Raw genomic sequence first — 19,903 nt, 5'->3', positions numbered from 1 at the left:
AACTCTGAAAAAGCACTTTGGTACTGAGTAGACTGATACCCATTTCATTGATCCCCAATCAATGTGAATGTCAATACGCACAATAGGCTGACTGGGCAGGTGATTTCCCACAGTCAAAGTCCCGCAATAAAAGCTAAGATGCTAATATTTGCGTAAACTCTTCACAGTTGTGTTCTGTGGGTGTCGCCGAGTAGACTCTTATACAATTTCATTGCTCCACATTCCAACACTCAACCTTGTTCAACATGATCTTGTCTAAATATGGCATGATTCCACCAATTGTAATCTTCTGCGTCACTTTCAACGAGGGACTTTTAGTTTGAAGGCGAAACGCAAATTCCACTATGTGGCTATTCATTATTGTGGCTAGCTATACAACAAATAACCCGGTCCTGTCAAGCTGGCTGCTTATAACGTTATAACGTGGACAACAGGGTTAAGTAGCAGGCTAGCTAGTTATTTCATTGAGAGAACAACAAGTGGCTACCTAGCTAATACGTACTAACATGGATTCCTAAATCATTGCTAAGAATTTTGAAAATTACTGCAGTTTCTGCTGGTCATTGTTTTCAGGCTGGTTGCATTGGTGCTAGCTAGATACCCCAGAAGTTGCTAATAACATCGGTATCAAAGATATTTGCAAACATTTTTTATCCTGATCTAATTTAAAATGCTAACACCGACGTTTTCCCATTCGGTTGAACAAATAATGCCTTATTACCAACGCAGTATTGTACAGTTTTGACAGTGGTCGTAATGGTGGCGCTTGGCTTGCACAAGCAAATTCAGCACACACAACATTCTATAATGGAAATGTGTTATTTGACGTGTATCTTTTTTGACACGCAAAGACCCAAACGGCGTTCCATACTTAAAAAGTATAATTTATAATTGCCTAATGAGTTTAGTTCGCCTGTCCTACCCCGCCAGAACCCCAAATATGCTTTTTTTCCTCCATTGTTTGTAGACAATATAATTGTAAATCTACATAGTATAGCCTCAAAACTTGGCTAAACTTGTTTTTATTTTTGTACTTATTTTGATCTCGTGGATGGTCAGTTCTTGCATAGTTCCTTCTATAAATATGAGAGTGGTTTGGCTACGTTTCTCCAACCCCATTCCTCAGGGGAGTATGCTATTCACTAATTACACCGATTCTGTTGCAAAACGTTTCTAGTGGTCGATTGTGAGTGAATGTATAATGTCCTCTATGTTGTTGGTGTATGCAACACGATGGACTGACTGGTTTAAATGTGTATGATGTGAGAATGTATGTGGCTGTGATTATTTTAATGGTAGGTGATGCCAAATAAACATTTCCATCCTGGATGGCCAATAAAGTTTTATTCTATTCTTAAACAGAAGCTAACGGAACGAAACAGGGAGGAACCTAGCTGAATTTTTAACGGAACGAAACAGGGAGGAACCTAGCTGAATTTGTCCAATAGGGGCGGCAGTGGTTAGAGTGTTGGGCCAGTAACCGAAAGGTTGCTGGATCGAATTCCCGAGCTGACAAGCTAAAAATCTGTCGTTCTGCCGCTGAACAAGGCAGTTAACCCACTGTTCCCCGGTAGGCCGTCATTGTAAATAAGAATTAGTTCTTAACTGACTTGCCTGGTTAAATTTAAATACAAAATACAAATATAAACTCTTGTTTTAGCTGTTCGGACTAAGGATTACAGCCCAACAGTGGCGGGGATAACACTTGTTTGAATTGCAGATTTCCCCTTTAAGAGGTGAAAAAAGGAAATCTAAGGGGGAAGTGAGGCAGGGGTACTTCCTTGTAAACACCATCCTCTCTGATCATATTATTGTGCGCAATGACCAATTCAAAACAATACACCGTTTGCTGAATCTTTATTCTCGAGAGGATAGGTTGAAGTCTATTTTGTGCTTTTTATTACAACTCAGTTTGCACTATGCTTCAGCTAAACGACACGGTTGAGCCAATGAGTCCGGGGGCTGCGGTCCTTCATCCGGCAGAGGCTGAGGATGGAGTCGAGGTTGCCTTCACACCGCCGGGGGCCAGAGGGAGCTTTGGGTATAGTTCTTCTGTAGCATGTTGCTCCCCCTTACAAACGTTGACGCCGTTTCATGTCCACAACCCAACAATGCAAGCGAAAGTGAAGGATTATTTCGTCTTCAGGGTAAGTCTGGCTAATAATTGCCCTTTTTTTTTTTATCTGAACAACGTCGGATATTAGCTAGTTAGCAAGCTAATAGGCTAGCTTGGAAACACAGCTGTCAAACGCTCACGCTGCAATCAGCGCGAGCTTGCAATTGCTGATTGACTGCAGCTTGGCTCGCTCTGATTTGAAGGTGCGTATTTGTGGCAGTAAGCACCCATGCAACATGTCGTTACAAACCAACATCTATTTCTTAGGTTGTGAAACAAACCGTTCTGTTAAACGCAACCATTTATTCAGACAACTGCAATTTATTCAGCTATGATATATGGAACAATCTGCTCGATTATTATTATAATGATGAGTGGACTGAAATCAATTAACTGTGGTCTCTTAATTTCAGCCAGGGACCATTGAACGAGCAGTGAATGACATCAGAACAGTGGGCCTGCCTTCAGAGGATGGAGAAGTGCTGAGTGTGTGGCTACTTGCAGAGTGAGTCATTTTTATCAGCTATTCACATCTTCACATAGGCCAGTAAATTGGCAGTACAGAAGTTCAGGGGTTCCCAAACTCGGTCCTGGGGCCCCCCCTGGGTGCACGTTTTGGTTTATGCCCTAGTACTACAGGTGATTGAAATGAGCTTGATGATGTCTGAGTGTTTTCAATGATTCATTCCAGTGGAGAACAACTGCCCCCTCTCATTGAAGCCATGGAAGTTGAAGGCCGACCGTGGTACTGAAGATATTGTTAGCGGAGAACAGGATCCCCCAATTAGTGGTGAGGAGTCTACCGTGTCCAGAAGCGACTTAATTTCAAGCTTTGTTTCAGTATTGACAGTTACAGCTGATTTAGGGACTGTATATCGATTCGCTCTCCTTAAATATTTAATCTGATTTATTTGTTTTTGTCTCTGAATTGTTTAATCAAATAAAAACTACAATCTTTGTCCTGAATTAGCCCAGAGCGCATGTGCGTCCAGCAGCTATATCCTGTCCTAAACTTGAACTATGCTATTTTTTTGTGCTCATTACCAAACTTCATAAATACTGCACCCTTAACTTCAAAACAATCATGTAACTACACCGAACAAAAATATACGTGCAACAATTTTAAGGATTTGACTGAGTTAGTTCATATAAGGAAATCGGTCAATTGAAATAAATTCATTAGGCCGTAATCTATGGATTTAGCATGACTGGGAATACAGATATGTAACTGTTGGTCACAGACACCTTTAAAAAAGTAGGGGTGTGGGATCAGAAAACCAGTCTATTTAGTGTGACTGCCATTTGCCTCATGCAGTGCGACACATCTTCGCATAGAGTTGATCAGGCTGTTGATTGTGGAATGTTGTCCCACTACTGTTCAATGGCTGTGTGAAGTTGCTGGATATTGGCGGGAGCTGGGACATGCCGTTGACACAGAGCATCCCAAACATGCTGAATTGGTGTCATTTCTGAGTATGTAGGCCATGGAAGAACTGGGACATTTTCAACTTCTAGGAATTGTGTACATATCCTTGTAACATGGGGCCGTGCATTATCATGCTGAAACATGAGCTGATGGCGTGACAATGGGCCTCAGGATCTCGTTCATGGTATCTCTGTGCAGTCAAATTACCATTGATAAAATTGTGTTCGTTGTCCGTAGCTCATGCCTGCCCATACCATAACCCCACCACCACCATGGGGCGCTCTGTTCACAACATTGACAGCAGCAAACCGCTCACCCACACGATGCGATACACACTGTCTGCCATCTTCCCGGTACAATTGAAACCGGGATTCATCTGTGAAGAGCACACTTCTCCAGTGGCCATCGAAGGTGAGCATTTGCCCACTGACGTCGGGTACGACGCCGAACTGCAGTCAGGTCAAGACCCTGGTAAGGACGACGAGCACGCAGATTAGTTTCCCACACCTGTCAGGTGGATGGATTATCTTGGCAAAGGAGAAATTCTCACTAACAGGGATGTAAACAAATTTGTGCGCACAATTTGAGAGAGCTTTTTGTGCGTATGTAACATTTCTGGGATCTTATTTCAGCTCATGGAACCAACATTTTACATGTTGCGTTTTTATATATTTTTTCAGTATAAGAAACTAGATTTTTTTTTTTTAATAGTCATGACTGGTTCAAGCTGTCTTTAAGACCAGCGGTGGCAAAGGATATCATTGCTACTTAATGTGGATCCAAGTTCAGTTTTGAGATCCACTGGCGTAGGGTTAGCTGGGCGTTTCTGACTGGTCTTGAAACTGACAACGGCCATCCTCTCCCTGCTTGCCTCAATGAGATATGTAGTGATTTTGCCAACACAGCCAGATATACAGTACCAGTCAAGTTTGGACACACCTACTCATTCCAGGGTTTTTCTTTTCTTTTTACAATTTTCTACATTGTAGAATAATAGTGATGACATCAAAACTACGAAATAACACATTTAATCATGTAGTAACCAATTTTTTTTTAAACAAATCAAAATATATTTTATATTTGACATTCTTCAAAGTAGCCACCCTTTGCCTTGATGACAGCTTTGCACACTCTTGGCATTCTCTCAACCAGCTTCATGAGGTAGTCACCTAGAATGCATTTCAATTAACAGGTGTGCCTTATGGCAAGAACAGCTCAAATAAGCAAAGTGAAACAACAGTCCATCATGAAGGTCAGTCAATCTGTACAATTTGAAAGTTTCTTCTCGTGCAAAAAACTCAAGCGCGATGATGAAACTGTCTCTCGTGAGGATCACCACAGGAAAGGAAGACCCAGAGTTACCTCCGCTGCAGAGGATAAGTTCATTAGAGTTACAAGTCTCAGAAATTGCAGCCCAAATAAATGCTTCACAGACACATCTCAACATCAACTGTTCAGAGGAGACTGCGTGAATCAGGCCTTCATGGTCGAATTGCTGCAAAGAAACCACTACTAAAGGACACTAATAAGAAGAGACTTTCTTGGGCCAGGAAACACAAGCAATGGACATAGACCGGTGGAAATCTGTCCTTTGGTCTGAGTCCAAATTTGAAATGTTTTGGTTCCAACCGCTGTGTCTTTGTGAGACGCAGAGTAGGTGAACGGATGAGGAGGAGGTGTGGGGGTGCTTTGCTGGTGACACTGTCAGTGATTTATTTAGAATTCAAGGCACACTTAACCAGCATGGCTACCACAGTATTCTGCAGTGATACGCCATTCCACTATCATTAGTTTTTCAACAGGACAATGACCCAACACACCTCCAGGCTGTAAGGGCTGTTTGACCAAGAAGGAGAGTGACAGAGTGCTGCATCAGATGACCTGGCCTCCACAATCACCTGACCTCAACCCAATTGAGATGGTTTGGGATGAGTTGGGCCGCAGAGTGAAGGAAAAGCAGCCAACAAGTGCTCAGCATATGTGGGAAGTCTTTCAAATCAAGACAGTTGGAAAACATTCCTCATGAAGCTGGTTGAGAGAATGTCAAGCGTGTGCAAAGCTGTCATCAAGGCAAAGAGTGGCTACTTTGAGGAATCTAAAATATATGTTGATTTTGTTTAACACTTATTTTTGGTTACTACATGATTACATATGTGTTCATCATTTTGATGTAGAAAATAGTAACATAAAAAAAAAAAAAGACTTGTAGTGTGTCCAAACTTTTGACTGATACTGTGTATATATACAGTTTGGTACCCTTAACCTTTTTTTATACTGACTATTGTATTTGTTGATTTAAAAAAAAATCTGACTTTATTAGTATAATGAGTAATCTAGGAATGTCATGAGTTAATTGACACAAGAACTTGAGAAAATAGCAACTCTACAGAGTGCCAATGCTACAATGAATGGCTAAATTAATTTCGGACATGTGTGCTCCACGGAGTTCTTCTTCACCATTCCATAGTTGCCAATAATTGCTTCTGATACACCAGATGTACATTTGAAGTCGTAAGTTTACATACACATAGGTTGGAGTCATTAAAACTCGTTTTTCTTGTTAACAAACTATAGTTCTGGCAAGTCGTTTAGGACATCTACTTTTTGTGCATGACACAAGTCATTTTTCCAACAATTGTTTACAGACCGATTATTTCACTTATAATTCACTGTATCACAATTCCAGTGGGTCAGACGTTTACATACACTAAGTTGACTGTGCCTTTAAACAGCTTGGAAAATTCCACAAAATGATGTCATGGCTTTAGAAGCTTCTGATAGGCTAATGTACATAATTTGAGTCAATTGGAGGTGTACCTGTGGATGTATTTCAAGGCCTACCTTCAAACTCAATGCTTCTTTCCTTGACATGGGAAAATCAAAAGAAATCAGCCAAGAACTCAGAAAAAAAATTGTAGACCTCCACAAGTCTGGTTCATCCTTGGGAGCAATTTCCAAACGCCTGAAGGTACCACATTCATCTGTACAACAATAGTACGCAAGTATAAACGCCATGGGACCACGCAGCCATCATACCGCTCAGGAAGGAGATGAACGTACTTTGGTGCGAAAAGTGCAAATCAATCCCAGAACAACAGCAAAGGACCTTGTGAAGATGCTGGAGGAAACAGGTACAAAAGTATCTATATCCACAGTAAAACGAGTCCTATATCGACATAACCTGAAAGGCCGCTCAGCAAGGAAGAAGACACTGCTCCAAAACTGCTATAAAAAAGCCAGACTACGGTTTGCAACTGCACATGGGAACAAAGACTTTGGAGAAATGTCCTCTGGTCTGATGAAACAAAAATAGAACTGTTTGGTCATAATGACCATCGTTATATTTGGAGGTAAAAGGGGAGGCTTGCAAGTCAAAGAACACCATCTCAACCGTGAACCACGGGGGTGGCAGCATCATGTTGTGGGGGTGCTTTGCTGCAGGAGGGACTGGTGCACTTCACAAAATAGATGGCATCATGAAGGGAAATTATGTGGATATATTGAAGCAACATCTCAAGACATCAGTCAGGAAGTTAAAGCTTGGTCGCAAATGGGTCTTCCAAATGGACAATGACCCCAAGCATACTTCCAAAGTTGTGGCAAAATGGCTTAAGGACAACAAAGTCACGGTATTGGAGTGGCCATCACAAAGCCCTGAACTCAATCCTATACAAAATTTGTGGGCAGAACTGAAAACGCGTGTGCGAGCAAGGAGGCCTACAAACCTGACCAGCTCTGTCAGGAGGAATGGGCCAAAATTCACCCAACTTATTGTGGAAGGCTACCCAAAACGTTTGACCCATGTTAAACAATTTAAAGGCAATGCTACCAAATACTAATTGAGTATATGTAAACTTCTGACCCACTGGGAATGTGATGAAAGAAATAAATAAAAGCTGAAATAAATCATTCTCTCTACTATTATTCTGACATTTCACATTCTTAAAATAAAGTGGTGATCCTGACTGACCTAAGACAGGGCATTTTTACGAGGATTAAATGTCAGGAATTGTGAAACTGAGTTTAAATTTATTTGGCTAAGGTGTATGTACACTTCCGACTTCAACTGTATGTCCTTGAACCAATCATTTTAAAATCGCACACAGAAGTTAAAAAGATTGAGTTGCTAATGGCAGCCTGCAGTACCCCGGTCGGCCTTCAACTTGAGCAACTCAATGAGACGGCAGCACTGCAAAGTCACTTCCTGGAGTAACTCAAACAGCGCATGTTGGTCAGTGCTATCCGGGATTACTTGAGATGTCCCTACCCTAAACCTAGCCCAATAATGGACTAAAGGAGCCTAACGTTACTCCTTATAGTCCAAGGACCTTACATGTTCTTTTTTTTAAGGCGAATTGGCTCTGGAAGCCAAAACAGCCAAATACTCAAATGTAAACGTGAATCGATTCTCAGTTGCGGTAGGGTTCTAGAAACCTAAATCCCTCTACTTTCACATCACATCAAAATACACACTTGCTATACACTGTTTTAGCATTTGCAGCTGACAGTATTTTTCAGTGACAACACGTTTGGGCGTCAGTCTTTCTTCTGCACACAGTTGTACGGAGACACAGATGGCTAACTGGCACAGGTGGTCCACTCTGTCTTCCGTAAACAAGCACTGTAACATACAAATATGGCCTTGTGGGAACCCTATTAAAATGGTGTAGTAATTTAACGAGTGAATTTTGTGAAATTATTTCTCGATGATAGTATATTCTGAAATGTATTTAATATCGTCAATAGGCGCTAAAGGTAGTTAACGTTTATGAATGGTGTACCTTAACTTCTTATGGCTGCAGGGGCAGTATTGAGTAGCTTGGATGAAAAGGTGCCCAGAGTAAACTGCCTGCTCCTCAGTCCCAGTTGCTAATATATGCATATTATTATTAGTAGTATTGGATAGACACTCTGAAGTTTCTAAAACTGTTTGAATCATGTCTGTGAGTATAACAGAACTCATATGGCAGGCAAAAACCTGAGAAAAAAATCCAACCAGGAAGTGGGAAATCTGAGGTTTGTAGGTTTTCAACTCATCGCCTATCAAATACACAGTGGGATATGGGGCCGAAGGAGACGGGAATGAGTAAGGTCTATCATGAGCTGACCATGCTCTGACCATGCTGACCATCACATGAGGGAGCTCTGTGCCATCGCACTTCTGAAGACAATGGAATTCTCCGGTTGGAACATTATTGAAGATTTATGTTAACATCCTAGAGATTGATTCAATACATCGTTTGACATGTTTCTACTGACTGTTACGGAACTTTTTGACATTTCGTCTGCTTTTAGTGAACGCGCTTCGTGACTTTGGATTTGTTTACCAAACACGCTAACAAAAGTTGCTCTTTGGACATAAATGATGGACATTACCAAGGAAAACTAACATTTCTTGTGGGAGTCCTGGGAGTGCATTCCGATGAAGATCAGCAAAGGTAAGTGAAGATTTATAATGCTATTTATGACTTTTGTTGACTCCACAATTTGGTGGGTAACTGTATGGCTTCCTTTTGTGGCTGAACGCTGTTCTCAGATTATTGAATATTGTGCTTTTGCCGCAAAGCTTTTTTGAAATCTGACACAGCGGTTGCATTAAGAACAAGTTTATCTGTAATTCTATGTCAAACATGTATCTTTCATCAAAGTTTATGATGAGTATTTCTGTTATTTGATGTGGCTCTGTAATTTCGGAGAATATTTTGAAGGCATTTCTGAACATGGCGCCAATGTAAACTGAGGTTTTTGGATATAAATATGAACTTTATTGAACAAAACATATATGTATTGTGTAACATGAAGTCCTATGAGTGTCATCTGATGAAGATCATCAAAGGTTAGTGATTCATTTTATCTCTATTTCTGCTTTTTGTGACTCCTGTCTTTGGCTGGAAAAATGGCTGTGTTTTTCTGTGATTTTGCGGTGACCTAACATAATCGTTTGTGGTGCTTTCGCTGTAAAGCCTTTTTGAAATCGGACACTGTGGTGGGATTAACAAGAAGTGCATCTTTAAAATGGTGTGAAATACTTGTATGCTTGAGGAATTTTAATTATGAGATTTCTGTTTGAATTTGGCGCCCTGCACTTTCACTGGCTGTTGTCATATCGATCCCGTTAACGGGATTGCAGCCATAAGAAGTTTGAACCCCTAACCATAACCCTTACCTAACCCTAACCGTTTTACATTTCAACTTCAATAGGGTAGGGATGTCCCAAGGTTTCCGTATAGCACAGACCATGTTGTCTCCATGAACTAAATATCTTGCGCAATTGTGTCAGATGTTACGTGCACTGTCCACGAGAGATTAACCAACCCATAGAAATAATTGAACCCGCCTTCATTTGGCCTCAATGCGCTATCGAGTCTTCACAAAGGAATGAATGGTTTCACGTGATCGATGGCCTTGTCATTGTTTCACCCACTCATAATCTCGTGTAACAGTATAACTTTAGTACGTCCCCTCGCCCCGACCCGGGCGCGAACCAGGGACCCTCTGCACACATCAACAACAGTCACCCACGAAGCGTCGTTACCCATCGCTCCACAAAAGCCGCGGCCCTTGCAGAGCAAGGGGAAACCCTACATATTGGTTTCAGAGCAAGTGACGTAACTGATTGAAACGCTACTAGCGCGTACCCGCTAACTAGCTAGCCATTTCACATCCGTTACACTCACCCCCCTTTCAACCTCCTCCTTTTCCGCAGCAACCAGTGATCCGGGTCAACAGCATCAATGTAACAGTATAACTTTAGCACGTCCCCTCGCCCCGACACGGGCGCGAACCAGGGACCCTCTGCACACATCAACGGTCGCCCACGAAGCATCGTTACCCATCGCTCCACAAAGGCCACGGCCCTTGCAGAGCAAGGTGCAACACTACTTCTAGGTTTCAGAGCAAGTGACGTAACTGATTGAAACGCTACTAGCGCGTACCCGCTAACTAGCTAGCCATTTCACATCCGTTACACAAGCGTGACAGTCATTCACCTATTAAAGGGATACTTCGGGATTTTGGCAATGTGGCCCTTTATCTACTTAACCATAGTTCAATGAACTTGTGGATACCATTTTTCTGTCTAACTTCATACTGGACACAGAGGTAGTTTCACAAGCCAATGCTAACTAGCGTGACACAATCTACATTTGTTCCAGGGGTGCCGTACTGCTATGGCTGGCCCTGTAAAACAAAACCCATTTCACTGCATCTATCTGGTGTATGTGACAATCATTTGTATTTATTTTTATCCAAGCAGTAGATACATCTCCTTTTAAATATTTGGTTGGGTTGGTTAGATATTTAGATATTTGGTTAGATCCAAGATGGCGTAGCAGTGCAGACGTGTTTTGTTCATCCTTCGTCCTCTCGTGTATTTTTCGTATTTTTTTGTGTATATTTACATTTTAATTTCATCCTCTCGTGTACTTTTTGTATTTTTTGTATTTTTTTGTATATATTTCAATTTTATTTTCAATCTCTTTTCCATTTTAATTCAATTATACCTTCAGGTAACCTGCCTCACCCAATGTGATACGGAACCGCTATTATTTTGAATTTTTAGACCTTATAGCAAGAACCACCTAGCCATCAGAAGAAGAATTAGCTACAAGCTATTTAGTCATTGTTAGCCACTGCTATTAGCCATTGTTAGCCACTGCCTTTACCTTCTACACAGATACCAACCAATTTTTTTTTTGCCTGGATAATACTCGCCAGCCTACCAGTATTGGACTGTCTCTCCACTACAACGCCGTAATCCCTGGACCATTACTCCTGATCTTCACAGCTAGCTAGCACCCACCGAGTTACCCAGTACCGAAGCTATCCCTGAGGCCCACCTCCCAGCCTACTCAGTTGTTCACCCGGACCCCACCCAAACACTGCTAGAACCCACTACTCCACCGGATCCTTGCCGTAAGCTCTGGACCTTGGCACCGGATCACCGCTGCTACTGAGTGGCTATAGTGGCTAACGCCCCTGCCCCGAAGCTAGCACCAGTTAGCCGTGAGCCAGGCGCATCTCCCGGCTAGTAAACTACATTTCTACAACTATAATACCTCTTTCATCATCTGGCTTGGATCCTTTGTCGACACGGCGCCCCGCCGCACCACCACGACTGGTCTGCCGACGAATACTCCATCCGCTGTGCCTTCAACCGGCCACCGTCGGACGTCGGAGCAGACACTTCTACTAGCCCCGTGCTATTAACTTTGCAACGCTGTGTCGCCCGCGTGCTAGTGTAGTAGTTCCATCTATTGCTGCCCCCTGGACCCTATGATCACTTGGCTACATAGCTGATGCCTGCTGGACTGTCCATTAATCACGGTACTCCATTCTGTTTATTTTTTTGCCAGCCGCGAACTCAGGCTCTGTGTGTAGTTAACCGACCCTCTCTGCCAATTCATCGCCATTTTACCTGTTGTTGTTTTAGCTGATTAGCTGTTGTCTTACTAGTTGTCTTAGCTAGCTCTCCCAATCAACACCTGTGATTACTTTATGCCTCGCTGTAAGTCTCTCTCAAATGTCAATATGCCTTGTATACTGTTGTTTAGGTTAGTTATCACCCCTAGTTCCACTCATCATACCTCTGATACCTCCTTTGTCCCACCTCCCACACATGCGGTGACCTCACCCATTATAACCAGCATGTCCAGAGATACAACCTCTCATCATCACTCAGTGCCTGGGCTTACCTCCGCTGTACCCACACCCCACCATACCCCTGTCTGCACATTATGCCCTGAATCTATTCTACCATGCCCAGAAATCTGCTCCTTTTATTCTTTGTCCCCAACGCTCTAGGCGACCAGTTTTGATAGCCTTTAGCCGTACCCGCATCCTACTCCTCCTCGGGTGATGTGGAGGTAAACCCAGGCCCTGCGTGTCCCCAGGCACCCTCATTTGTTGACTTCTGTGATCGAAAAAGCCTTGGTTTCATGCATGTTAACATCAGAAGCCTCCTCCCTAAGTTTGTTTTACTCACTGCTTTAGCACACTCCGCCAACCCTGATGTCCTTGCCGTGTCTGAATCCTGGCTTAGGAAGGCCACCAAAAATTCGGAGATTTCCATACACAACTACAACATTTTCCGTCAAGATAGAACTTCCAAAGGGGGAGGAGTTGCAATCTACTGCAAAGATAGCCTGCAAAGTTCTGTCATACTTTCCAGGTCTATACCCAAACACTTCGAACTTCTAATTTTAAAAATGAATCTCTCCAGAAATAAGTCTCTCACTGTTGCCGCCTGCTATCGACCCTCCGCTCCCAGCTGTGCCCTGGACACCACTTGGGAATTGATCGCTCTCCATCTAGCTTCAGAGTTTGCTCTGTTAGGTGACTTAAACTGGGATATGCTTAACACCCCGGCAGTCCTACAATCTAAGCTAGATGCCCTCAATCTCACACAAATCATCAAGGAACCCACCAGGTACAAACCTAAATCCGTAAACATGGGCACCCTCATAGACATCATCCTGACCAACTTGCCCTCCAAATACACCTCCACTGTTTTCAATCAGGATCTCAGCGATCACTGCCTCATTGCCTGTATCCGCTATGGGTCCGCGGTCAAACAACCACCCCTCATCACTGTCAAACGCTCCCTAAAACACTTCTGCGAACAGGCCTTTCTAATCAACCTGGCCCGGGTATCCTGGAAGGATATTGACCTCATCCCGTCAGTCGAGGATGCCTGGTCATTCTTTAAAAGTAATTTCCTCACCATCTTAGATAAGCATGCCCCGTTCAAAAAATGCAGAACTAAGAACAGATATAGCCCTTGGTTCACTCCAGAACTGACTGCCCTTGACCAGCACAAAAACATCCTGTGGCGGACTGCAATAGCATCGAATAGTCCCTGCGATATGCAACTGTTCAGGGAAGTCAGGAACCAATACACGCATTCAGTCAGGAAAGCAAAGGCTAACTTTTTCAAGCAGAAATTTGCATCCTGTAGCTCTAACTCCAAAAAGTCTTGGGACACTAAAGTCCATGGAGAACAAGAGCACCTCCTCCCAGCTGCCCACTGCACTGAGGTTAGGTAACACGGTCACCACCGATAAATCCATGATAATCGAAAATTTCAATAAGCATTTCTCAACGGCTGGCCATGCCTTCCTCCTGGCTACTCCAACCCCGGCCAACAGCTCCGCCCCCGCAGCTACTTGCCCAAGCTTCCCCAGCTTCTCCTTCACCCAAATCCAAATAGCAGATGTTCTGAAAGAGCTGCAAAACCTGGACCCGTACAAATCAGCTGGGCTAGACAATCTGGACCCTCTCTTTCTAATACTATCCGCCGCCATTGTTGCAACCCCCATTACCAGCCTGTTCAACCTCTCTTTCGTATCGCCCGAGATCCCTAAAGATTGGAAAGCTGCCACGGTCATCCCCCTCTTCAAATGGGGTGACACCCAAGACCCAAACTGTTACAGACCTATATCCATCCTGCCCTGCCTATATCCATCTTGCCCTGCCTATCTAAAATCTTCGAAAGCCAAGTTAATAAACAGATCACTGAACATTTCAAATCCCACCGTACCTTCTCCGCTGTGCAATCCGGTTGCCGAGCCGGCCACGGGTGCACCTCAGCCACGCTCAAGGTACTGAACGATATCATAACCGCCATCGATAAAAGACAGTACTGTGCAGCCGTCTTCATCGACCTGGCCAAGGCTTTCTACTCTGTCAATCACCGTATTCTTATCGGCAGACTCAATAGCCTTGGTTTTTCTAATGACTACCTCGCCTGGTTCACCAAACACCTTGCAGACAGAGTTCAGTGTGTCAAATCGGAGGGCATGTTGTCCGGACCTCTGGCAGTCTCTATGGGGGTACAACAGGGTTCAATTTTCGGGCCGAGTCTTTTCTCTGTATATATCAATGATATAGCTCTTGCTGCGGGCGATTCCCTGATCCACCTCTACACAGACGACGCCATTCTGTATACTTCTGGCCCTTCCTTGGACACTGTGCTAACTAACCTCCAAACGAGCTTCAATGCCATACAACAGTCCTTCCGTGGCCTCCAACTGGTCTTAAACACTAGTAAAACCAAATGCATGCTTTTCAACCGTTCGCTGCCCGCACCCGCCCGAGTAGCATCACCACCCTGGACGGTTCCGACCTAGAATATGTGGACAACTATAAATACCTAGGTGTCTGGTTAGACTGTAAACTCTCCTTCCAGACTCATATTAAACATCTCCAATCCAAAATTAAATCTAGAATCGGCTTTCTATTTCGCAACAAAGCCTTCTTCACTCACGCCACCAAACTTACCCTAGTAAAACTGACTATCCTACCGATCCTCGACTTCGGCGATGTCATCTACAAAATAGCTTCCAATACTCTACTCAGCAAACTGGATGCAGTCTATCACAGTGCCATCCGTTTTGTTACCAAATCACCTTATACCACCCACCACTGCGACCTGTATGCTCTAGTCGGCTGGCCCTCGCTACATATTCCTCGCCAGACCCACTGGCTCCGGGTCATCTATAAGTCTATGCTAGATAAAGCTACGCCTTATCTCAGTTCACTGGTCACGATAACAACACCTACCCGTAGCACACGTTCCAGTAGGTATATCTCACTGATCACCCCCAAAGCCAACACCTCATTTGGCCGCCTTTCCTTCCAGTTCTCTGCTGCCAGTGACTGGAACGAATTGCAAAAATCGCTGAAGTTGGAGACTTTTATTTCCCTCACCAACTTTAAACATCAGCTATCTGAGCAGCTAACCGATCGCTGCAGCTGTACATAGTCCATCTGTAAATAGCCCACCCAATCTACCTACCTCATCCCCATACTGTTTTTATTTACTTTTTTGCTCTTTTGCACATCAGTATCTCTACTTGCACATCATCATCTGCTCATTTATCACTCCAGTGTTAATCTGCTAAATTGTAATTATTCGCTCCTATGGCCTATTTATTGCCTACCTCATGCCTTTTGCACACACTGTATATAGACTTTCTTTTTTTTCTACTGTGTCATTGGCTTGTTTATTGTTTATTCCATGTGTAACTCTGTGTTGTTGTCTGTGTCACACTGCTTTGCTTTATCTTGGCCAGGTCGCAGTTGTAAATGAGAACTTGTTCTCAACTAGCCTACCTGGTTAACTAAAGGTGAAATAAATAAAACATTTAATTAATTAATTCAGGCTGTAACGCAACAAAATGTGGGAGAAGTCAAGGGGTGTGAATACATTCTGAAGGCTCTGTATATCCTACTACCAGACACTTGCATGTATATACTTGCATTCTCGTGTTTCTAACTCACATCGTAGTTCTTGTTGTTTTATTCTTTATTATTATTATTATTGCATTGTTGGGAATGAGCTCTCAAGGTAAGAATATCACTACTGTTTTACACCTATTTTCCTATGGACGTGATAAATAAACTTTGAAACGATATTCGTGCAAATGAGAGGAGATTAAGAGCCATGTAGTGCTTAAAAAGGCACGTTTATTTATCCAGTTTATACATACTATCTCAATAAAAAATTATATTCTGTCGGCAGATGCCAATTGGTAAAAAAATCACACAACCCTTGGCACATTTTAGTCTCTCTTACACCATTGTGACTTCATATTTTCATGAATATCTCATTACATTATTTTCGCTACAGATGAGAATGCTAAATCTCAATGTAATAATGTTTCCCTTAGAGTTGACCACTGGAACAACGAGAAGGAGAGACTGGTGCTCATAACTGACAGGTAAACCAAATGATTAGTGGCAAATGTTATGATTGGATATCCATTTGAACCTAATTGGAGGGATCCATTCCCATATTATTTGATACATTTATGTTGCCGACTGGATGAAAGCCTAGACGCGGTTGTGATCTATTCGTGATGATAAAGGCGTCAAACTACACTCTTTACTTCATTTACCATATTGTCCCTCTTGGTTTTCTAACAGGTCCCTGCTGGTTTGCAAGTATGACTTCATCAACCTGCTGTGTCAGCAGGTCATCAGAATCTCCCTTAATGCCGTGGACACCATCTCAGTGGGCGAGTTTGAGTTCCCGCCCAAATCCCTCAACAAGTAAGAGCCACTGAGCCATGACCCTGTACTTACAACAACACAAGCCACTTGTCGATGTTCTGAAATAATTGGTAGAAGGCTAACGTTCACTTGGGATAGGCTTGGTGGAAATGTTGCCATATTGCTTATACATATCCAACTATGTTGAGTCTACTCAAGTCGCTATGGGATAAGAGGGCTTGGGGTTGTTTCTGGACAGGGCCAAATACACTCAGCAGTCAGACGTGTTCAGTAGGCATGGAAACCGAAAACTAGGAAGGCATATTGGACAAGTATAGATACACCTTCTGTTTCTAAAGCTTTTCTCCTCTCGTGCCCACTGAACACAGCCTACTATTCATTGATTACTCCCAGCACACTGGCATTACAATAAGTGTCTCTACAGGAGGGAGGGCTATGGGATTCGGGTTCAGTGGGACAAACGCCCACGCCCCTCCTTCGTGAACCGCTGGAATCCCTGGTCCACAGACATGCCCTATGTCACCTTCACTGAGCACCCCATGGCCCGTGCCGACGAGAAAGTGGCCTCTCTCTGCCAGGTTAAACTCTTACGTTGCCACCTCCCCTTCCCCATTTACAATATTAACTGTTTATATGCAATATTCATGTTCACATGGGAGCTTGGTATATTAAACACTGAGCTGCTCTCCTCTTCTGTCAGATGGACATCTTCCGGACCCAGCTGGTTCAGGCAGTGAAGAAGGCCCACAAGGAGTTTGCCATTCCGGGCAGGGCCAACGGAGTTCTGATCCTAGAGAGGCCCCTCCTCATCGAGACCTACCTGGGCATCATGTCCTTTATCAACAATGAGGCCAAGCTGGGCTACTCCATGACCAGGGGAAAGATTGGCTTCTAATGTTCCCACAGAGTGACCCTCTTATTCCACAGCAGTGGGAGCGCTGTCAAACTGTGTGTTTTATGAGTGTGTGTCTGTCTGCTCGTGGAATGCTGACAATGTGGCTGTGTCATACCCAACGCTTGAGTATAACCGGCGGGCAGCCATGGTGTGCAGTAAGCCTGAGTTCTCTCCACTCCTGCCACAGTGCTCTCATGCAAAGGTATGTTTTCCATTTGCCATAATTATTTAACCCCTGAGTGGAGAGACCTACAGTATGTGAATTTGGTGTGTTTGTGCGATTAGGGAATGTCGCTAGTTGTGGGTACAGTGCATACTGTTTACCTTGCCATTGTGAAAATACTGTAATACACACCTGATGCTGCTAGGTGAACCTGACTTAGTGTCCATGGAAGTTAACATTAGTGTGGGCCTTTTGTGCAGTACGAGGGCATGGTTAGGTGCTTTAACTTTAGGTATAAGAGTGGGCTTTATCAGTGCTCGTTATTACAGAAACTGATGCAATGAGCTTTGCATAATCAGGCGGTCTACCCATTATTTTCAACTTGAGACGCCTTGCAAAATAGCAGATTTTCGCATTAGCCAGATTGGCTCTAAAATCCATCATATTGGGAAGTTGTAGTGGTAAGATTTGAGAATTAATGCAGCTGCCGGTGCTACAATCTGCTTTTTCAGTCAAAATTATGACGTTATTTACTATATTTTACATTGTTTGGTGCAAGCCCACCTACAGATATTCCCTTGTGACAATTTTCTTAAATTGATTAGGCCTACTCGTCTCCATTTCTAGAAAACACACGGCCTTTATCGTCCTCATGCTAGGCTAGTTAATGCAAAAGCAGCGGATTAGGTTCTATGAAAATGTGATGTCTAACGTTGGGGTGAGTAGCTGCCGGAGAATTGTTGTGGAATATGTTACTTTAGCATTAGCTACATAGCATGAGGACAAGAAAGGCAGTTTAATTCCGAACTAGCAGTATTATGGTTTGCCGTCAGGCATTGTGGGATAATTGAGTACAGTGACACCTTCCATGCCTGGATTGAGGTACGTTTTACATTTACATTTACGTCATTTAGCAGACGCTCTTATCCAGAGCGACTTACAAATTGGAAAGTTCATACATATTCATCCTGGTCCCCCCGTGGGGAATGAACCCACAACCCTGGCGTTGCAAGCGCCATGCTCTACCAACTGAGCCACACGGGACCGTGTTTTCATACCCGTTTGATTCTTAGTGTTGACCGGTATAGAAATGTCTAGAAGGGGGGGGGGGGGGGAATCCTTTCTACATATCGTTTCACCAAACAATCTACTACACAAATCTTGCTCGGAGGCTAAAATAGTCTTATCGACCATGGGAATAAAAATGGTGGCCATCTTAGATTACGTTGATCTATTAGTCAACTATTCAAGTAACTAACTAGTTAGGGCTGTAGCCATAGTCTGACATAAACCTCAAAGAAAAAAAAGCAACAAGTTAAATTGGATACAGCATTTGAATGTAAAAGTCTCCTTTTACCAAGCTCGTACGGCTTTGCCGCAGACCTTTTGATCAGTAGCTCTCAGGAACAGAATAATCCATTTCTGTTCAAGTATTTGGAAAGGACTATAGTGAAATAGTTCCATGCCATTGTTTTTTTTCTCCTCTCGACCTGAGGACCTCCCTGCCCCCACCTTTTAATGGATCTTCCCCTCCCTGCTCCACAACTCTTGCTATTAACCCTCTTGGCCTCTGCTTTACTGATTTGTCACTTCCATGTCGACATTAGAATGCTTGAGTGCTTGCTCGGTGAGAACATCCACCTCATTCCCTTCTACTCCCACATGAACCTTAAATACCCTCAACCTAAACAAGCACAAATTTAAATGTATCATCACTGCACAGGAGCCAATCTAAGGAAGTGACTTAATGTATAAGGGCCAATAACAGGAAGTGACCAAGAAAGCCGCAATTACATTTGAAACATTCTTCCATCAGTCACAATGGTTGATGGGCGTTCAATTTTGTTTCTAAACAGAGTAAGATGTCATTCTTGCATGGGATCCAAACTGAATATTTCTAAATATGCAACTAAAACGAAATCCAGGAACCAGATTTAAACTGGTTTGAAATACAATCTTCCTCATCCATTCACCAGAGAAGAATCTGGTTGTTAGGCCTTTGCTTTACACAAGATCATGCTTTAATGAACTAAGATGTCTGTCCAACTACCTTTTTTCCCCACCCCTGGTCTAAATGTAGCATGCATGTTTTGCATGCCGTCTCTGTTCAACTTGGAAAATGCTCCAGAATAGCATATACTGAATTGATGCAGGCTGAGTGTTACAAAAAGAAAACTAGCACGGTCACCAACGTGAGGCAATTGCCTACATTACTTTGATATTTCATACTGGGTAAATCTGTTATCCGACCCATTTGCAGATTGGTTTGACTCATAACGCTGACTATATGCT

At 43.1% G+C, this 19,903-nt stretch overlaps 1 protein-coding gene across 1 annotated transcript; it reads left to right on the top strand.

Annotated features, from left to right (window-relative positions):
• Nucleotides 1-1,774: 1,774 nt before the first annotated feature.
• Nucleotides 1,775-17,818, top strand: tprg1l (tumor protein p63 regulated 1-like). Its single transcript, XM_071371565.1, has 6 exons — nt 1,775-2,147; nt 2,530-2,621; nt 16,211-16,261; nt 16,467-16,592; nt 16,978-17,131; nt 17,254-17,818. Exons 1-6 carry the CDS (start codon nt 1,920-1,922, stop codon nt 17,446-17,448), a joined length of 846 nt encoding a protein of 281 aa, XP_071227666.1. The 5' UTR covers nt 1,775-1,919; the 3' UTR covers nt 17,449-17,818.
• The last annotated feature ends 2,085 nt before the right edge of the window (nt 17,819-19,903 follow it).

The sequence above is a fragment of the Salvelinus alpinus genome, chromosome 28 (assembly GCF_045679555.1).
Source record: "Salvelinus alpinus chromosome 28, SLU_Salpinus.1, whole genome shotgun sequence".
In the NCBI taxonomy this organism is placed as follows: Eukaryota; Metazoa; Chordata; class Actinopteri; order Salmoniformes; family Salmonidae; genus Salvelinus; species Salvelinus alpinus.
Note: the sequence above shows the minus strand (reverse complement) of the source record. Positions and strands in the feature narration are given on the sequence as shown.